The 21,058-nt window shown below is 34.4% G+C and overlaps 1 protein-coding gene across 3 annotated transcripts; it reads left to right on the top strand.

The window, feature by feature from the left end:
- Positions 1–7,951: 7,951 nt before the first annotated feature.
- LOC104117680 (probable plastidic glucose transporter 2) lies at positions 7,952–19,618 on the top strand. 3 transcript variants are annotated; one of them, XM_009628752.4, is made up of 15 exons: positions 7,952–8,252; positions 8,624–8,718; positions 9,027–9,135; positions 9,277–9,344; positions 9,424–9,556; positions 11,149–11,248; positions 11,336–11,448; positions 11,541–11,634; positions 15,946–16,099; positions 16,281–16,424; positions 16,562–16,635; positions 17,179–17,267; positions 18,284–18,398; positions 18,556–18,739; positions 19,320–19,618. In XM_009628752.4, exons 2-14 carry the CDS (start codon positions 8,631–8,633, stop codon positions 18,736–18,738), a joined length of 1,464 nt encoding a protein of 487 aa, XP_009627047.1. In that variant the 5' UTR covers positions 7,952–8,252; positions 8,624–8,630; the 3' UTR covers position 18,739; positions 19,320–19,618. The 3 variants fall into 3 exon arrangements, with proteins under 3 accessions (XP_009627047.1, XP_009627048.1, XP_070044063.1); XM_009628753.4 differs by having other exon boundaries at positions 8,113–8,252; positions 8,617–8,718; XM_070187962.1 differs by lacking the exons at positions 7,952–8,252; positions 8,624–8,718 and adding an exon at positions 8,783–8,948.
- Positions 19,619–21,058: the final 1,440 nt, after the last annotated feature.

Raw genomic sequence — 21,058 nt, 5'->3', positions numbered from 1 at the left:
CCTTGTTTGCTTAATTGAAATATGTCGGATATACGAGGTGACGAGCATATATACAGGTGTTGTGTATGATTCATGACCGGATTAGAGTTTAGGCTTTTATTATGCCTTGTTTGCTTTCGTGTCTTCCATGATTTATGTTTTAATCAATTTTATAACCACATGAGCTTATCCCTCTATGCTAGTATCCATGTTTAGGACTACTACTTCGTAATTGGCCAAGATGGGATACTCATGAAATTGTTGTTATACTTGATTTAGTCGTAGTCATGATTTACATCTTGAACACACATCCACACTTCTATTTATTGTGTCTTTGTGAACCTCATTGATTATTTGTGATCATATACCTCTTTAAAGATGAAATTTTATTTCGGTCTAATATTATGGGACATTTGGACATGTTGAACAGATTAAATTGGATGTGGCACGAGATTTCTATCGCGCGGCTATTGTGATACTATTATTGTTGCGGCATGAGGTTTTTGCCGTGTAGTTATGGTGATATTGTTACTGTTATGCTATGAGGTATTTGCCAAGCAGTGTGTGGATATGGATCCACCCCCTAGGGTTTGCTTCTCATGTTTCTCTCTTGATGGCATACACACAGGTTGTGATAAATTGACAGATGCTTGGTTGATTCTGATATAGAATCCGATGTGGTGAGTTTTGAGCATAAAGGTGGATGCTTTGACCATTCAAGTGAATCCTTTATACCATATCATGCATTATACATGCTATGTATGTTGAATGCTAACATGCTACTTGATGCCTTTGTTATATGCCTTATAACTGTCCATGTTGAGTTGATATCTCTTGATATAATCTTTGGCGATATTGAATCTCTTTTCATAGTCTTGTTTTATATAATATGAATTTTACATGTTTATTTGATTAGTAGGTATCACATGACTTGAACTTTGTCACTATTTCACTGAGGTTAATCTTGATACTTACTAAGTTCATGTTGTCCTGTACTCATACTATATTTTTGCATATTTTTGTGCAGCTCCGGGCATTAGCAGTAGCAAACTTCAAGAGGGTGTCTAGTAGTTGATAAAGAGGACTTGAGGTAATGCTGCATGATCACTCGTACACCCTCGGAGTCCTTTTCCTCCTATTTTCATACTGTTATTCAGATTTCAGATAGTTTTGTATTATTGAGAAATTTCTTTTATCTTATTTTAGAGATCGTGACGCCGTACTACCTTGTTTTGGAGGATTGTTGTTACAATGTCTTTATACTTTCCGTTGTTGAAAGACTTATTCTGTTATTTATACTATTTCAGTGCTACTACATCTTAATTATGTTGGGTTTGCTCTATGTTGGATGTTGGCTTACCTAGTCATAGGGGTTAGGTGCTATCGTGACTGTTGGTGGGATTTTAGGTCATGACACTTATGGGCTTGCTTTGCCTCCTAGTGTTTCGGGAGTTCATCAAATATTTCATGTTTTTTATGCTTCGGAAGTAACATAAAGATAAGTCAGACGTTCTGGACCTCAGCACAATGCAGTTAGATGATAATTTGGTTTATGAAGTAGAACTAGTGGCCATTTTGGATAGGCAGGTTCAAAAGCTCAGGTCAAAGGAGGTCGCTTTGGTGAAGGTGATTTAGAGAGGCCAACTGAGCAAGGAGGCTACTTGGGAGACCAAGTGTGATATGTTGAGAAAATACCCATATCTTTTTGGTAGTTTAGGTACATTTTTAAACCCGTTCATGGACAAATATTTGTTTTAGAGGTACAGAATGTAACAACCCAATTGGTCGTTTTGAGTTTTAGAACTCTGTTCCCCTATTTGTAGGTTCATTTGATGTTATATGACTTGCAGGGATGGGTGGTTTTTGGTTTTTGTGGGGTTCGAGGGTGAGTTGGAACCCTTAGTTCTATTTTGGAAGCCTTAAGTTTTATGAGTTGATCAAGGTTTAATTTTTGAGTAAAATGACCTTAGAATCGGGATTTGAACTTCCAATAGGTTCGTATGATGATTTTGGACTTAGGCATGTGTTCAAATTTGATTTTGGAGGTTCCTAGGAGAATTCGGCACCATTTATTGAAAGTTGGCATTTTGAAGAAATTTTGAGTTCATAAGTTTGACCAATAGTTGACTTTGATGGTATCAAACTCCGATTAGTATTCTAGGACTGTGGATATGTTCGTGTGATTGGATGAAACTTATATGCAAAGTTTGATTGAGGTTCGAGGTGCCTAGCTATGAATCATATGCTTGGTTGGAAGTTTATGAACTTAAGAGAGTCCAACAAGTGGTTTGGCCTTTGATTCTTAGATGTGATGAACTCCGTATGTGTTTTGAGGCCTTGGATAGACCCAGTTAGTGTTTATGGACTTGTCGATATGATTGGATGGTGTCCTAAGTGGCTAGGGTGAGTTTTGGACTACCTTGAGCATGTTTGAGATTGCTGGTTTTTGCTGGTGTCTAGTGTGCTTCGCGATCGCAGAGCTTGTCAAGTGATCACGTAGGAGTTTTTTTACTCATCGCGATCACATAGTTGGGGATACGATCGCGTAGAGGAGAGAGAGGGGGCTGAGGTTTTTGTCCTTTGCGGTCGCATGGTTTCATTTTGTGATCGCGTAGCTTTAGGAAGGTGAAGTATTGTGATCACGTGGTTGTGGTTGCTACCGCATAGTAGGATTGGCCAGGGGTGAATGGTGCTTTGCGACTGCGTTGGCACTTTTGCAATTGCGTAGGGGTGATTCTGTAGTGCCACACGCTTGTAGGAGTAGTTTCGCGATCGCAAAGAGTATTTTTTTCTCCAAGGGTATTTTAAGTCGAGAAATTCGGGATTTTGTCCATTTTTCACATTTTTGAGTTTTGAAGAACGAGAGGAGGAGAATTTTAAGCGGATTTCACTACTAACTTGAGGATAACTAGTTTCTACTTGATCTTGATCATATATCTTGATTCCCTTGAATTTCGACACCCAAATACATGGAATTTTAAAGGAATTTGGGATTTTTGTTTACAACTTAAGAGAGTATATTTTGAGGTTTTGAGTACCGATTTGGACTCAAATTTGGAATCTAATCACATATTTGTACTTGTAAGGTTATGGGTTAACGAGAACTAGTCCTAAACTCGGGTTTTGACCATGTGTGCCCTGTTTCACTTTTGTTGACTTTTTGGGAATTGATTAAAGATTGAAGTTTTATTGTTTGGAATTGGTTTTTATGATTTTATTTGACCTTATTAAGTGTTAATTTAGCTAGTTTTGAGCTGGTTGGAGGCAAATTCTAAAGGAAAAGCAGTATTGGATTGTTGAGCTTGTTCCAACAAGAGATAAGTATATTGGTTAACATTAACTTGAGGGAATTAGGTTGTATATGGTCTTATGTGCTATGTTCTTAGTGTGTTGGGGGCGATGTATATTCGTGGTGACGAGCGTATATATGTATGCAAGGTTATAGTATGCTGGGGTAGAGTTAGTCTTATTTATGCTTTTGTTTGTTTATGTATTATCTGCTTATGCTATAATGGACTCTGAGACTACTCAATTATGCGTATGTTAGTGATCATATTTAGGCCTTGTTGAGAAATACCTTCGAGATGTCTTTTGAGATGTTTGTTTCCTATTGCACCTTGTCATGCTTATCTATTTTCGTATGTTAATCATATTTCCGTATCTATATCCATGCACTCTACTATGCTTGTCATTGATACACACGTGCTTGGTGTGAACCAAGTATTGACTTATTATATACAAGTTTCGGCTTTCCCATGACCACTAGACGGAAGTTTCCCGTCTTCCAGAACGGTAAGGCAAGTGGATCAGGTTGCACGCTGCAATGATATTAATATGGGACCGGGTTGTATGTTGCAACAGTAGCATGATTAGACCGGATTACTCGCCGCAATGGAGATGATACATTGTGCTTATTTCTTATATATCTCTTCTCTCTTGTGTAATTCGTTCATAAGGTTATGATTATGTTGTCATATCCCTGAAACTTTTTTATTAGTTCTCTTATTTGACCTCTTTCATTATTACTCATCTTTTCTCTTGTTCTGATTTTTGTTTATTACTTGCACATGTTTATAAAGTGAGTGTCTTGTCTTAGCCTCGTCACTACTTCATTGAAGTTATGCTCGATACTTACTAAATACGTTGGGTCGGTTGTACTCATACCACACTTCTGCATATCTTGTGCAAGTATTGGTACCAAATGAGTTTCCAAAGGTGCTTAGCTGTGGACAGTGGAGACTCAAGGTAGTACCGCATATCCGTTTGCATGCTCTGGAGTCACCTTATTTATCGTTATTAATGTTATTTGATTCTGACGGTATTGCATTTACTTTGGATCTTTGTAATTAGCACTTGGTAGAGCTCATGTGCTCAGTGACACCAGTTCTAGGGGTTGTATGTTGTCCCGTACTTCTACTTCAGTTTTAGATTTATTATCTATGACACGTATCTATTTTAGAATATTGTGGTAGTTCTTTCTACTATAATTGAATGTTTGGTAGTTGTATCTATTGCTTCGCCTAGATGGCATGTTAGGTGCCATCACGATCTTTGGTAGGATTTTGGGTTGTGACAATAACCTTGGCGCCCACATATACGCATGTCACCTTGCATATAGATCACCTTATGCTAGATCTATTCTTCAAAATCCACCTTTCCGAGCTCCAAAGCCATCCAACGAGTCCAATCTATCCCAAACAATACTCAACGAAGTGAAATAAAGCTATAAAAACCAACTCCAAACAATGAAGATTCAATCTTTCATCAAATCCCAAAAGTCAATAAAAAGTCAACCCAAGCTACATGATCAAAACTCTAGTCTAAGGTTGGATCCCATTGACTCATAATCCTAAACGTCCAAATATGTGATTATTTTCCAAATCCAAATCCAAATCCAAATCGGAACTCAAAACCTTAATATACATTTTTCTAACTTTTGGACAAAACCCCATCTTTTCTTGTTCCATCTCATGTTTTGATGTTAACTCTAGCGATAGATTCATGTATAAATCATAGATTTAGATTATAATCACTTACCCCAAGCATATAGATAAAGATTTAGGTCAAAACCTCCCAAAATCGAGCTTCCAATTAGACCTGGGCGCTGGCCCTTTTTGCCTTTCTGAATGCAGCGCCACATGCACTGCAATGTGGTGTCTTGGGCGCCAGCACTAGACTCTCCCAAAAGCTGCAATTCCATCCTTCATTAAAATAGTCATAACGTTTTGCACAAAATGTAGAAATGACAAATAATTTGAATTTCTGAAAAACTAAATTCAAAGGGCTATAACTTTTGTTCTTAGTTTATCTCCAAATTCCTTATATATTTGGAGAAATTCTCTTGTGAAGTCAGGCTAGCTACAGAAAAGCCCTGTTTCAGCAACGCAATTCTTCTAAAACTTGCTCCAAATGCGCTGAAATTCACCCAAGCCCCTGGGGTCCCCTGCAAACCATCCCCAAAAAATCCAAATACCCTATATGGACTTGTGTAAAGGTTAAAAATACAAAGCAAAATGCAATAACACAAATGTCAATCGCAAGTCAAACTTATGAACTCTAAAGTTCTTCAAACTGCTAACTTTCAATAAAAAACGTTGAATCCTTCCCGGGCCACCCAAGGCCCGATCCAAAAATATGTATAAATAAAAATCAATATTTAAACTTGTTGAAACATGATATTCGTTGTTGTATGGTATACCCACCTAATTTGTATTGTAATCATACACTTCGCACATACATACACCTTAGCATGCTATTTTATCAGTCCTTGATTATGTGATTTGATATTTGTTGACTGCATCCATGTACTCTTGTATATGCTTTCAGTGATATGGACTGGAATGACAGCACGTGAATGGTCTGTGCCGGTTGAGCTATTATAGCACATGATTTATCCGTACAGTGTGTGGATAAGGATCCACCTCCTAGGTTCGTCCTCTCATGTTTCTCTCTTGATGACATACATGTGGATTATGGAAACTAATTAGTGTTTGATTTTTGTGTATCTTCTCTATATACAAATACCTTGGTTGTATACATGATTTTTATCGCGTATCTCCTTTATATGCTAGCTCAGGAATGTATACATGCCTCTTTATGCATGTCTTTTCTAGATGTTGCTTTTATTGAAGAATTGATTCACGATACATGTCCTCTCTATATGTTAACCTGTGTCTGCTTGCTTGCTTATTCAAGCATATCTTTTCTATATGAAACTTGTGAGGATTCATTGATGTTAGACACATATCTTCTCTATATGTTGAGCTGTTAAACTGTTACTAGACTTGTGCACATCTTCTCTATATGCACTGTTTGGTTGTACCTTTACTTCATGCTTAGATTTCGGTATCGTTGCTGTACACTTGCATATTTATGAACCAAACAGGTTGTTAAGTGAGTATCATTGGCAATTCTCGCCACTACCTTGCTGATACTAGTCATGATACTTACTGAGCATATGTGGTCAGTTGTATTCATACTAAACTCTGCACTTAATCTAAAGATTTTTATTCTTCACACTTCTTTGAGCTTTTCCATTTTAATTTTTTGTTTTAAACAGAAGGTGGTGGTTTGGATTTTGCTAGCGGTCGATGACATGAGGATAATTTGCTAGAGAAGAGAAATAGATGAAAGAGAGAAGATGATTAAGGGTATAGTTATAATTTTAAAGGTCTACGTACCCATTACCCTCCTTACATCCCACACTGTGAGAATACAATATTTTTGTTGTTGTTGTTGTTGTTGTTGTTGTTGTTGTTGTTGTTGTTGTTGTTGTTGTTGTTATTGTTGTGTCACGACTTTATTAGTGCGTGACATTACACACATTTTGAAAAATCTGTCAATAAAAAAGTGATATATCTTGGTTCACATTAAAAAAGTTGAATGTGTAAAGTGATTTTGATGGTAAAAAAATGTATCATAGGAATTTGATATATAGTTACTGGGTAACTTATGTATTCTACCTTTTCTCTTTTAGAAAGTATAAAGCAAATTGCAAATACATATTTCTTTCACTGCAAATGCAAATGCAAATATATTACTCCCCCCGTTTCAAATTAGATGAGATACTTTTTTAATTTCCTTTTTAGTCTGTTTCAAAGTAAATGACACATTTCTAAATTTGAAAATAATTTAATTTTAAACTCTGCATTTTACCAATTTTAGCCTTAATGAGAAGTTTTTATAACCACACAAATGTCATGTTTTCACAAAATATTTACCCCTTAAACTTTTAAGACCAAAAGATTCAAAAAATATTATTTTTTCTTAAACTCTGTGCCGAGTTAGTACTCCCTCCGTTTTAATTTAGATAAGTTAGTTTGACTCGATACGGAGTTTAAAAAAAAATGAAGATTTTTTAAATTTGTGGTCCTAAATAAGTTAAAAAGGGGTTCAGAGTATTTGTGTGGTTATAAAATTTCTAACTAAGGGTAGAATTAAAAGTTTAAGCTAAATTTTTTTTAAATTTGGAAAATAGTTATTTTTTTTAACGAATCAAAAAATAAATAGATTCACGTAAGTTAGAACGGAATAAACAACTAATATGTCTCCTAGATTTGTGTCAGACGGTCGCGTCAGAGTATTAGAGAAACAAGATTGTACTCACTTATGACTTTAGCGAAAAAGAGAATTTAATTGATGATTATGTTTCGGTACAACATAAGTTTGTCCAATTGATTAGTTGGCTTTCACAAAACCATCAAGGAAATGATCAATACAACGAATATGCCATCTCTATGATGATACATATTTTAACCAACACGTGGCAGGGGCATCATCCGCCAAAACCACAGAGATCTCACCTGAATCTGGAAAAAGCATCCACTTTTTCCACAAAAAAAAAAAGAATCAGTTAATTATAATTAACAAACTCAAAAAATAGATAACTGTCACTGAATTATACATTTGTTTTTTATTTCACCATCTTAAATCAGACATGATTATTCATTTTTATTACGACTATTCCAAAAAGAAGAATTAAGAATAACAGGTGCAGTGTCGTCATCTTCTTTTTCTTTAAAAGAAAACAGATTGAAAGAGAAGCTGGTGAAGCAATCACACCAGGCGTATATTAGCAGCAACCATAGATCCCTCATCCTCCTCCTTTCTAGAATTGCGTCTATAGATACAGTTAAGGCGGTTCCAGAAGTTTCGTCTGTTGCAGCAGAGTCGTGTGAGACGAGGACTCTTCTAGCCAGCGTTGCGGTTGCTTTTGCTTCTGTTGGATTTCTTTTTTCTCTCAAACCGTTTGATGATCGGATCGTAAGAGAAAGGTAATAAATCGTTAATATTTATGTAGAATGTTCGCGAATTCCTTTGAATTTTCTTTTGATGTTTATAGTTTTTTCTGTTTGTGTAAGTTGATTATGATTATAGTGTGTTCTCATGTTTGAGTACTAGGAATGGAAGCATGCTTGAGCCTTGGTGATCTCTATGATAATGTTTACCTACAGTAGAGTTCTAGCAACAGTTATTATTATTATTATTAAATTTAAATGGCAGATTTTAGGTTTCTATAGAATTTTATGCTTGTTTTGCTGTAACATGTAGAACGGTTTTCTTAATAAAGGTAGCAAGCCCTAACAAATGATTTGGATTACTATTATGTGACACTGAGTGATGTCGATTCTCTTTAAGAGCGCAGTTGTGGTATGTGGGGACACTTGCGTGCTTCATCCTCAATGTATAAGCGCGTGGCATCCAGGGATTCCATGAATGCTGATGTCGAATCCAATTCTGGTGAGTCAACTCTCTTGTTGCAATCACTGCATTTTATCTTGTGCATTAATTTTAGAAATCTAGTAGAAGAGGAGATTATTCATGAAGGTTACACTCAATTTTTTTGGTCCGTGGGGGTGCAATTATCTAGAATTGTCAGATACTGTAGAAATTTAATAGTATATGTCCTTATTTTGACTGCATTTCCTTTGCACGACAAATTAAAATGGAAAAAGAAGGCAGAGCTAAAAGTATGTTTTTGTTTTTCTTGTCATACTCGTTATGATGCTTTGTCTGATATTCTTTTTAATTCTTGAATTTCAACTTAGATCTTCTTGAGAATGGCGAGCAAGAGATGACAAATCCCTCTTGGAGGTATTCGTGCCCGCATGTACTTGTGGCAACAATAGTTGCATTTCTATTTGGCTATCATCTTGGGTTAGTTCTGGATCATACTCTTTCCTCTACACTGTCTTTCTATAATCTTGAGTATCATCTTGGGTTAATTCTGAAAATTGTTCTCAGAGATTTTCTCCATGATTAAAAGAAATATTGTCCTGTTCCCTGTCTCATCTGCAGGGTAGTGAATGAACCACTTGAAAGCATTTCAATTGATCTTGGCTTCAGTGGGAATACATTGGCCGAAGGTAACTGACATTCTATTCTTTTGGAATATCCGTCATTTCTTTTTGGAATTTCAAGTTCAATATTTTTCCGTGAATGGAGGTTTGGTGGTGAGCACTTGTCTAGCTGGTGCCTTTGCTGGATCCCTGATTAGTGGTTGGATTGCTGATGGAGTTGGCCGTCGTCGAGCCTTTCAGTTGTGCTCATTGCCTATGATTATGGGTGCTTCTCTATGGTAAAGTCCAAATTTCCTTCAATGCTCATCTATATCCAATGGTTTGGGTGGTAGACTAAAGGTTCTTCCTCTTATTACTGAACTTGTTGTGCTTTCAATATGATCTCTTTGTGTTCTACTTAAAGTATAGAAGATGGCTGAATTGCTTGCTAGGTTTGAGAGAAATAGCCATGCTCCTTTTGGCGTTAAGCGGTTCTTAGGGTCTTACATGCTTCTTCTAGGGAAGGCTCTTTCCGGTAATGTTTCCAGTAAGGACCTTATAGAAAGTCAGTGCACTGAGAAGTTTATGAAAAGAAAAAGGTCCATGATTTAGGGAAGGCTTGTTGTAAAAGTTTTACTTGGATATCTTCACGGGAAGGATTTTGCAGGAACCAAAGTTCTGAGAGATTTTTATCTGAAAGAACTCTGCCAAAATGGAAAAAGGAGAAAAAAAGAATAGATACAAGAATGACTTTTCAATAATGTGCTGCTGGGAAGAAACTACTATCTCCATTTATTAAATATTAAAATATAAAAAAGATATCCTAAATAGACTGACGGATATTGGGTCTATGGAAGCAGTGCAATATCTGGCCCATTTTTCTTTTGTTTATCAAGTCTCATAAGTAAGTCTCGTAATATCATTCTGGATCAATTTGGATTAGACCTGTAACTAAGGATCTAATGGCATTTGTTTTGTTGATCGGGCACTCTAAACCTCAACTCTTCTGTTTGCAGTTCAGGACTTCTGGGTTATGACAGATGTCTAGGTCTTCTAACCTTGTAAACTCCGAAGCCCGTATAGCTTGCATATGGTAGACACTAAAGCATATGGCTTAAGAAACATGTACATTAACCCATTGAGTATAATACTGGGAAAAGGGTTTATTCCTCTTACATTAAGCTAGAAGTTTTGCTTTGTAGTTTGTTCAGTTATGTGCTTTTACATTGGCGTGTCTTAGTATATACTTGTGGATTAGATGGTATTTTACGCTTGTTAGTGATCATTATGAACATTACTCTGTAGAAGCGTTTGTAGTTCACTTGAAAAAAGCTATTGGATGTGTTGGTAGAATGTGTGAATTTAGTTCTGGGGAATTTGAATAACTGAATGTTGCTTTTGGATCTCTCAAGTGCATTCATGTTTTCCCCCCTCCCATCATCTTCTTGCTCTCCTCCGTGAAGTTTCATTCTCCTTCGCAACTCATTGTATGATCTTTCAGTTAGTTAAGAATTACGATGTTTAGTACTATGTGCATAGCTTAGGTGCTGGTTTGAGTATGTGGAAGACTTGTTCTCGACAGGATAACATGAGATTTGAACTTCTAACAGTTGTTCTGGAAGACTGGAATCACTTAAAATTACTCCTGCGCCCTTTGCATAGGAATTTACTTTTCTTGTCTTTTCTCATTTTCCTTCTGTTTGACAATGCTTTTTGTGGAAATTTCTGAGTTCTGTTGATCTTGTCTGAGCCTTTCGAAAAGATGCTTCGCTAGTCCCACTAGAAGTAACAGAATTTATGTTTTCCGTCTCATGGTTCTGGTATCAGAATTCCTATTATCTCTTTTGTTCTTAAAGTCATTTGGACTGGTAGTGACACATGTATTTTCCAGTGCAACGGCGAAAACTCTGGCAGGCATGCTTGCAGGAAGGTTTTTAGTGGGATTAGGATTGGGCGTGGGTCCTCCTGTTGCTTCTCTTTACGTAACAGAGGTAAAGCTACTATCAGCTTTAGGGTATGATGCTTTTAGTTATTGCTTACCTTCTTAGGTTCTGTTAAAACTCTTGATTTTGGTGCAGGTTTCTCCTGCTCATGTGAGGGGTACTTATGGGAGTTCGATCCAAATAGCAACATGTCTTGGGCTGATGGCAGCTCTTGTCATAGGGATCCCCGTCAAGAACATAGTGGGTTGGTACGATAAATAGTATATCTAGTGGGAAAACTTATGTAGATGACTTGCTTTGTGTAGCAATGAAGTTGTATCTGAGCTCATTATGTGTACAGGTGGCGTGTATGCTTTTGGGTATCTACTATTCCAGCTGCAATATTTGCACTTGCTATGATGTTCTGTGCTGAGTCCCCTCATTGGCTATATAAGGTATTCTAATGTATGGGCCTCTTGCTCCTTTGATGATTATTCTCAATGTCCATCCTCTGACAGAGTTCTTGAGTTGCTATAATTCCTAGGGTCTCTAAGGTAATCCATATTTAGATGTATACCAAGTGAATTCCTTTGGTGTTGACAATTTTACTGGCTGAGTGTCCAATCTCTTCTCAAGTATCGTTTTCTTTTACTTTCTTATAATTATGTTCCCTTGCTCATAAAGGGTTGCATCACCACTATCTTTTTACATTTTGTTCCTCCCTATTGCACTTTTCATAAGGTTTAAGCTAATATATAGTCTAGAGCTATTTGGCATAAATAAAAGGGGTAAAGTTTTTGGAACACTAATTGGTATGTTTTAATACATTAGTCAAAACTTATTTGTTTTTGTTCATTCCTATTGCAACAAGATGGACTTTACTGAAGTTGAGAATGGACCAACTATTAAATCTTTGGTGGAAATTTCTTTTACCTATTTTTATATGTAATCTATTATTAACAATCTCGTCCCAACTTCTTGGATTGTAAAAGATTACAATATTCTAGATGCAGAAGATTTGTCTCAAACAAGAGAAAGATAATGGAAGAATAAAACTTCTGCTGTAGAGGGAGCTCAGAATTTCTCAAAATGAAAACATTATTGGTTTTGAATCCCAAGACACAAGGCTACATAACTTATGATATGCAAGTTATGCAAGTATAAATTTCTACTCTATAGATCAATGAAGACAGTGAGATGGTTTTGGATTTTTTTTTATTTTTTTTTTTTTTGGGGGGGGGGGGGGGTCTATGTTATTATTCTGGGATTTCTACTCTATTTTTGTCCTACAAACTGGCTTATTTACTAAAATACTATAAGCGAAGGAATGATATCACTAAGGACAAGGCTCAATTGGCTTTAACATGCTAGTCAATTAAGAGGGTGTTTGGATTGGGTCAAAAATTGGTTAAATCGGCTTAAAAACACCTTTTAGCTTGTTTCAATGTTTGGCAAACATCAAAACAACTTTTAAGTCAAGTGATTTTAAGCCAAAATAAGCTAAAAGCAACAAGTTGGGTAGCCCCAACTTATGACTTTTTGGCTTAAAAGCTAGTTGGGTTTTGACCAAGTAGTTTACCATATTACCCATTATATATTTTTATAACCTCAAAATACCACCTATTACACCAAAAATCAGAGCTCCTTTTCGTTTCTTTTAATTTTGTTGAGTCACTTGCCTTTCCATCTCTACAACTAAATGATTCCATTATACCGTTGCAGTTTTCCAGTCATTTCCGTAGGTCACTAAAAAAGTTTCCTAATATTTTCTATTATTATTGTATTGCATATAGTCATTGCAAATAATATCCGTGCACACATGCTTCATAAGCTCTCCAAGAATACACAAGTTGCACAGTTTTGGGAAATGTTTTAAGGGGAACCTATCTATATATAATAAGAGGAGAGGCAAAGATACCATAGTAAGCCAAGTGACAACATAACAAAAAGCCACTTGGCAATTTTAGGACAAAATTAGTTAGGTTGGGTAATAATTAGTTTCTTTTTTAATTTAAATTTTTAAAAAATTAAATTATGTATTATGTGTTGTTAATAATTAGTTACTCTTTTTGAATTTGAATTTAAATATAGAAGAAAAGTCTAATTTGAATTTGAAACAATTACAAGTAACATAGTAAAAAATATAAAAAAACAAAGTTTATATTGAAAATAAAATAAAAGAAAAGTCTAATTGCTTATTCCATATAATATGAAAATAAATTCTAAAAATATTGATACATTTTATACTAAATAATAAAAGAATATATATTTTGGACGAAGTAAAAAATTTAAAAATCAAAACTTTATATTGAAAATAAATTAGAAAAAAATCTAATTGCTTATTTCATATAATGTAAAAAGAAAATAATCAAAATATTGATACATTTTATACAAAATAATATAAAGAACATATATTTTGGACGAAGTAAGAAATCTATAATATCTATGTTATATTAAAAGAGGTATCTATGTATTATATATTATCTATATATAATAAATATAATAAAAGGAGAGGCAAAGACATCATATTAAGCCAAGTAGCAACATAATAAAAAGCCACTTGGTAATTTTAAGACAAAAAATTGTTATTCATAAGATTAAGCCAAGTGTCAAGATACTACAAAGCCACTTGATAAATTTTACAATTATTCATGAAAACATTTTAAAAACAAAACAAAAAAATAAAATAAAATAACCAAGATAAAATTATAAAGTCAGTAAATAATATACAGAAGTATTATTTATAAATTTAGACAAATTGAAGAATGTGAATAATAGCAGGCTTCTCTCTTTAGACTTTTGAACAAAATAATTAAAGTCTCTTTATAATTTAATGAATTCAAAATTACAATTTAATAAATTCAAAATTACAATTTAATAAAAAAATAAGGTTTTTAAATTATAAGTAAAATACTAAATGGAAAAAATAATTAAATATAGAAGTGGGAAAAAATATACGAAAAGAGGAAATAAATATAATGTTAGGACATTTATAATTTGAATTGATTAGAAAAAATAATTTAAATAATATCACTCAAAACTTTATTGATAAATTTAGACAATTGAAGATTTTTGAATATTAGACAAAGATTTGATACTATTTCGATGAATTATGTGCCAAATGACATCACTATAACATGCTAGGTTTAAATTTTTAGGACAAAACTATAACAAAAGTTTCAAAATTATTTTAAAAATAGAAGATAGAAAATTAAAATAAATAAATTAAAACTGCCAATTTTAAAAAATTAATATTTTCTCCCACGTTTAAGAAAAATTAATACTTCCTGCCACGTTTGTTTGCTAGTTTTTTGATTTATTTATTGAACTTTCCAAATAATTATTTATGTGGTTTCTTCTTTCAAGTATCCACATTAAGCGAAGTGACAACCTAATAATAAGTCACTTGGCATTTCTCAAGACAACTGATAATATTAGATTATTATGATAAGATAAATAAATAATGTAATAAAATTAGTTAGTTTAGAATTAATGTGCTTAGTTTTGCTAATATGATTGTGAAATGCGGCATTTCTAATTACATTAGACATTGAATTTTTTTTAATTCCTATTGCTAAGTTATGTGGAAGTTGGATGTAATTTTGTAACTATAAATATGAAAATCTGCAAAATTATCCAAGCGGCAAAACGCCTAAAAAATTAATTTTACATTTAAATTTCAATAGATAAGAAATTAACTTTACACCTAACCCCAAAACCCACGTCGTTAAAAAAAAAATAAAAAATCTACTGCCCTTAACTTCATCACCAACATTTTCTTAATTAAAAACCTAAAATTCTCAAAATTTCTATTTGATCAAACTATGCCAGCATATTTCAGCATTATCACAAACACAAACGGTGACAATTGTTACGAACAATATACAAATGGAATTAACAACAACAACAACATACCCAGTATTATCCCACACCGTGGGGTTTGGGGAGGATAGTGTATATGCAGACCTTACCCCTACCCTGTGAGGATAGAGAGGTTGTTTCCAATAGACCCTCGGCTCAAGACAACATAAGCACATGAAGAAAATAAAAGATGATAAAGGTTTTTAAATATTTTAAATGCAAATTTAATCCTGAATTTTTTTTTCAATTTCTTCAAGTACTTAAATAATAAAATTGTAATTCAAGAAAAATAGTAGAATTTGAGTAGACTTAAATGTATGAATATCCAGTGTATTTACATGTTCATAAAATAATATCATTTACATACTTCTTTGTATGTGTCAGATTTTCCAAGTAATATTTTTTATGAAAAATTATATTTAATATTCTCCGCGCAAGGCGCGGATATGAATACTAGTTAATTATAACATGACATTTAAATAAATATTTGAAGTTACCTTGTTAAAAACTTAAAATTCATTATTATACATTAAATAAATTAATAATCAATGCTTATTTAAAAAATTATATATAGTCAATTTTAGAATTAAGTTTGAATTGTGATATAAATTAATTTACATTTGAATCAATTTAGAACCCTTTTTTTTTTAAATTATGAGCTCATTTTTAGTGTTAACAGCTTTACGAGCATTTTAGTCACTTTAATTAAAAGAATATGCTTACCGGCACTTTTTCAACAAACACATCAACTGCTTATGTTTATTTTAGCACTTAAACACGTAACTGCTTATTCATAAATTAAAAGCACTTTAGAAGTGCGTGCTTTTAAGCCCAAGTGCTTAAAAGCTACTTTTTTTTCAACTAATCTAAGTTAAGTTAGTTGCTTAATTTTCTGTTGTCTGCAGCAAGGAAGATTTGCTGAGGCTGAAGTCGAGTTTGAGAGGCTTCTGGGAAGTGCACATGTTAAGAGTGCAATGCTGGAGCTTTCAAAGTCGGATAGAGGGGATGAGACTGAAAGTGTTAAGATCTCTGAATTACTTTATGGTCGGCATTCTAGAGGTAAAGAAAATAAATTTCTGTTTTAGTTCAACGATTTGCCTTACAATTCTAAAGTTAGTAGTTATTCTTAGATTAATGAAGTTTTGGCATCTAACTCTGCCACGCAGAATCTTCTTCATTTATTCTCTTAATCCATTTTTAATTTGCCAAGTTCATTGTCATTTACCTACTCCTTTTGCAGTTGTTTTTATTGGGTCAACCCTATTTGCTTTACAACAGCTATCTGGAATAAATGCTGTGTTTTATTTCTCTTCAACTGTATTTAGACGTGCGGGAGTATCCTCGAACCTGGCAAATGTTTTTGTTGGGATTGCAAACTTAACAGGTACAGACTAGAGAACGTCCTCGAGTTGCGGTCCCTCTCTTCTATCTTCCTCTGTATAGTTACATTTCTCTAATTTGGTCCAATGGTATTATTTCCTAAGTCCATAGCTAACCTTCTGCTTCTCTGCACTTTCCAAGGGTCAATTGTTGCGTTGGTTCTGATGGACAACTTAGGAAGGAAAGTCCTCCTTCATTGGAGCTTCTTTGGAATGGTAATGTACCTTTTTTATTGTATACCTGCTTGACTGGGTTCATCAATACTTGAAAAACAACTTCAGACCTAAAAATGTATTGAGCTCAAGGCACAAAAATGCATTAAGATGAGTCTTTCACTTCATGGATTCTCGACGGAAGTGCCATTACCTGTTTGTTGGAAGGAAATAAAGAGGGTGAAAATGAGCTAATGTGATGGAATCCTAAAATTCTGATTAGCGTCTAGTTATTGTATTTTCTGATTATAGGAAACTCATGGGCGCTATATGTGTTGATAACATTCAACTATTACTTCATCGGGGATAAAAAAAGAACTAATGTGGCAGAACATATGAATTCATTTTCTGGACCATATGTGGGCAATGCTTGAATTATTATTATTATTCTATTTCATTCTCTCTCTTTTTTCCCTTATTCACGGAAACCTTGAGTTGGCAAATTTGGTTAACAAACACTTCTATATTTTTCTTTACCCTATTTGAGGTATTTGGCCATCTCTAATATCTGAAATTTGGCATGTCTGGGGCGTTGAATTGATTCAGGCTTTAGCCATGGCCGTTCAAGTGTTTGCATCAAGTGGGGTTGCTTCATATTATGGAGCTTTTTACTTCTCTGTTGGTGGCATGCTGCTGTAAGTAGTCCCGTAAATTAAAATTCTTGCAGATGATTTGATTTGTATAGGTTGATGTCCAGTGCTGGAATACGGAACAATCTATGGTGAACTTGATACTTTATTACTCCTTCCGTTCCAGTTTATGTGAACCTATTTTCTTTTTGGTTCATTCCAAAAGAATGATCCCTTTCTGAATTTGGAAATAATTTAACTTCAACTTCTAATTCTGTCCAAATAAGAAGCTTTTATAGTCACATAAATACTCTGACATTTTTAACACCACAAATTTCAAAAGAATTATTGCGACACAAATGTTACGGCTTGTTTAGGACCACAAGTTTTACAAGTCTTCATTTATTTTTTAAACTCGTCAAATAGGTTCACATAAATTAGTACAAGGGAGTATAACATATCATATTAGCATCTCCACATCTTGCACTTCCAAAAGACAAACTCTATAAATCAGTTTATAACCGTAGACAACATGTAACTAAAGACGCAATTGCACCCTTAGATGTTTCAAACCCGATAATATTATATCATGTTTTCACCTGGATGCACAAATTTGTACTCTTCACTCCTTCTTAAGGACCCAATGGATGAGCAGTAGCCTAGAACACAGGACATGGCTTTACTTACTACTCAACTTGCACGTTATCTTTTCATTTTCTTCTTTCCTTTCACTGGGGTGTTTTTTGGATTTGGTGTCTTTTTTTTTTTTTTTTGGGGGGGGGGGGGGGGGGGTTTTAGAATAGGACTGGTAATATTAATCTCGCTGGCACTTTCCATTTACCTGTTCAAGATTTGGATAAGAAATCCAGTGCCTTTTAAATGTTTTATTTTGGTCTCATTATCTAGTAGAAAGCATAGAGTCGTTACTATTTCTTGATACCAAAGAAAAGAGCAAGAATGAGCTAGTAAGTTGTCAAGTCTCTCTCTCTCTCTCATGTTGCATGTAAGCCTTCCTCTTCAATTCATTAATGACAGCATCTACTAATATTGAATAAGATGTATCTGTTTGAGACTTTATGCAGGTTTGTCTTGACATTTGCTGTTGGAGCTGGTCCAGTTCCTGGTCTCCTCCTCCCAGAAATATTTCCCAGTCGGATTAGGGCTAAAGCTATGGCATTTTGTATGTCAGTTCACTGGGTAATTAGTCTCGTCAAATTCTCCAGTTTTTTATTTACAACCGGCATCAGACCTTTGTTCAGCTGATAGACTATACCATTGTTCAATTCATATTACTGAGATGAGAGTGCACAAATCTTTGTACCGATTTTCTTAATTGTCTGTGGTGCTTGTTTAGGTGGTAAACTTTTTTGTTGGACTGATGTTCTTGCGTTTGCTCGAGCAACTTGGGCCGCACCTATTGTACTCCATATTTGCGACCTTCTGCGCGATGGCCGTGGTTTTTGTAAAGAGGAATGTGATGGAAACAAAGGGAAAGTCACTTCAAGAAATTGAGATAGCCCTTCTTCCGCAAGAATAAAGTAAGTTTTTGGGAACTAATGGGCTTATAGATGCTGTCAGAGCATAGTAGCATACTGCAGCAACTGATCAGTACCAGATAGTTCTTGTTTGTTCTTTATGCATTCTTCTTCAAAAAAAGATGAACATGTTTATTCCCCCTAATTGTTGCCAGTTTTTCAGGAATTGTTCTTCTGAAGTGTGGGGAAAGAATAAACCATTATCAAATCATGGGCTCTTTTCAGGCTCTTCTCTGCTTTATACATTGAATGTGGTGAAACTCTGTGTCATTGGCCCTGTATATAAGCTGCAGTTTTAGCTTCTCCTTGGTCTTTTGCCCATCAGATATTCTCCATTTTCCCAGTGTTTTTTGTTTACATACCTGTTTAGACCACCTACCAGGGACACAAGTACACAACTCATCAAGTTGTCCCAAGACTAAACAAGTTTCTCAATTGAAAATGAATTATTGAATTGAAACCATTATGTCTGCTTCAAAAAGGAAAAAGCAAATGATTTTTCTTTTTTAAGCTTTTGAACTGATAAGTGATAAGAGCCTACAGAGAGACTCATTTTTTTAATCCTGTTCTTTGTGCATTGCAGATATCGTGTTATTCTAGAGATCAAGCTCCTTAAGAGGAAAAGTTAACGAGCATCATCCTTCGTAATTGATTGACAGTCTTCATTAACTGTTTCTGGCACTAGCAGCTTTTTCCCAGCAGCCAGGATTTCTGCTACTAGAGTTAAATAGGATCTGAGTAGGGCTGTGCGCTGTTAGCAGCCTCCTAGTATTGGGGGCAGAAATGACATGGTGTTGCGACGCCTATAAGATTAACAATAACGCTATTAGGCCTGTTACAATATGGACTTGCTGTGCTTATATGAAATGAGAATTTTTTCCACTCTATGGCCCCCTAAATTTTTTATTAGCCCATGTTTTTTCCACAGAACCGAAATGGCCTTTAGGCCCAATTTATTGACAAGTTAAAATCACTATTTCCAATGCACAGATTTTCCTCCTCTGGGGCTGCCAATTGCCCATCAAATTGAACTTAGCCCAATTTTTGAGGCTATTTATTCTTTCTCGGTTGATAACTTACATTAAGGCTGGCAAGTGGGCCGGTTCAGGTCCGGGACCGCGGGCTAAACGGGCCAGGACCGTTAGGCCCGGGACCATTTGGCCCGTCAGGGACCGGGACCGGCCCGGGATTGGTCTTAGCAGGCCAAACGGTCCCAACGGCTATATTTATATATAAAAAAAAAAATATAGTCGTTGGACTGTCAAAAATAGACGTTGGCTATTTATAAAATAGCCATTTAACCCCCAAACTTTGTTTTAACCCCAAACTTTTTATAATTATATTTTTTTCCCTATTTTCAACTTTAAATACCCCTTCATTCTTTTATTTTTCTTACAAAATCATCAATCTATCACAATCTCTCTCTAATTTTCTTCTATAATTGCTACTATTGCTTACTTTATTGTTACTAAGTGTATAATATATAAGCTATATTATATATATATATATATATATATATATATATATATATATATATACACTATACTATACTATATGTACATCTTATATAGCTTATATACTATAAACTTAGTATATATATACTTTTTAGTAGTAATATGAAATGACCAAAGTATGATACTTTTTAGCTAGTATAAATATGGAATGATAGAAGATCAAGTTTTAGCTCAACTCAGTTTTAGTTGAAACTGTAATCTGAGTTGAGCTAAAACTTGATCTTTTATCATTCCATATTTATACCAGCTAAGAAGTACCATACTTTGGTACTTTCATGTTACTACTAAAAAGTGTATATATATATATATATATATATATATATATATATATATATATAGATGTATATATCGATATAAGATGTATATATAGTATAGTATAGTATATATACTAAATGTATAATATATAAGATATATATAAAAAAAGTTATATTCGATATTAAATATTGAATATTAAAATTTAGGATGTTAAATAAAATTTAGGTCACAATTCTATAATAAAATTTACAAAGCATTGCTTTAGATATTTTTTTTAACATCCTTTTGTCTCTAATATCTATTTAAATTTTTTTAAAAAAAGAAATCCGTTGGGCTCACTTAGCCCATTTAGCCCGCAGGCCGAGACCGTTTAGCCCGGGACCAAACGGTCCCGTGGCCCGTTTAATTTGGGACCTCCGGGACCGGGACCGTTTGGACCGGCTCATTTAGGCCCGAGACCGACCCACTTGCCACTCTTGACTTACATATTAACAGTCAATTGATCAATGAATAAATAGGAGTATTGAAAGCCATGTCATATGGATTTAGAAAG

This window comes from Nicotiana tomentosiformis, chromosome 11 (genome assembly GCF_000390325.3).
Source record: "Nicotiana tomentosiformis chromosome 11, ASM39032v3, whole genome shotgun sequence".
Classification (NCBI taxonomy): Eukaryota; Viridiplantae; Streptophyta; class Magnoliopsida; order Solanales; family Solanaceae; genus Nicotiana; species Nicotiana tomentosiformis.
This window is presented reverse-complemented; position numbering and strand designations above follow the sequence as displayed.

Bases quoted from the DNA above. Each gene is read 5' to 3' on its own strand.
- LOC104117680 (XM_009628752.4), top strand. From the start codon at position 8,631: ATGTGGGGACACTTGCGTGCTTCATCCTCAATGTATAAGCGCGTGGCA. The intron at 9,557-11,148 runs GTAAAGTCCAAA...TGTATTTTCCAG, and splicing joins ATTATGGGTGCTTCTCTATG to TGCAACGGCGAAAACTCTGG. The intron at 16,425-16,561 runs GTACAGACTAGA...GCACTTTCCAAG, and splicing joins TGGGATTGCAAACTTAACAG to GGTCAATTGTTGCGTTGGTT.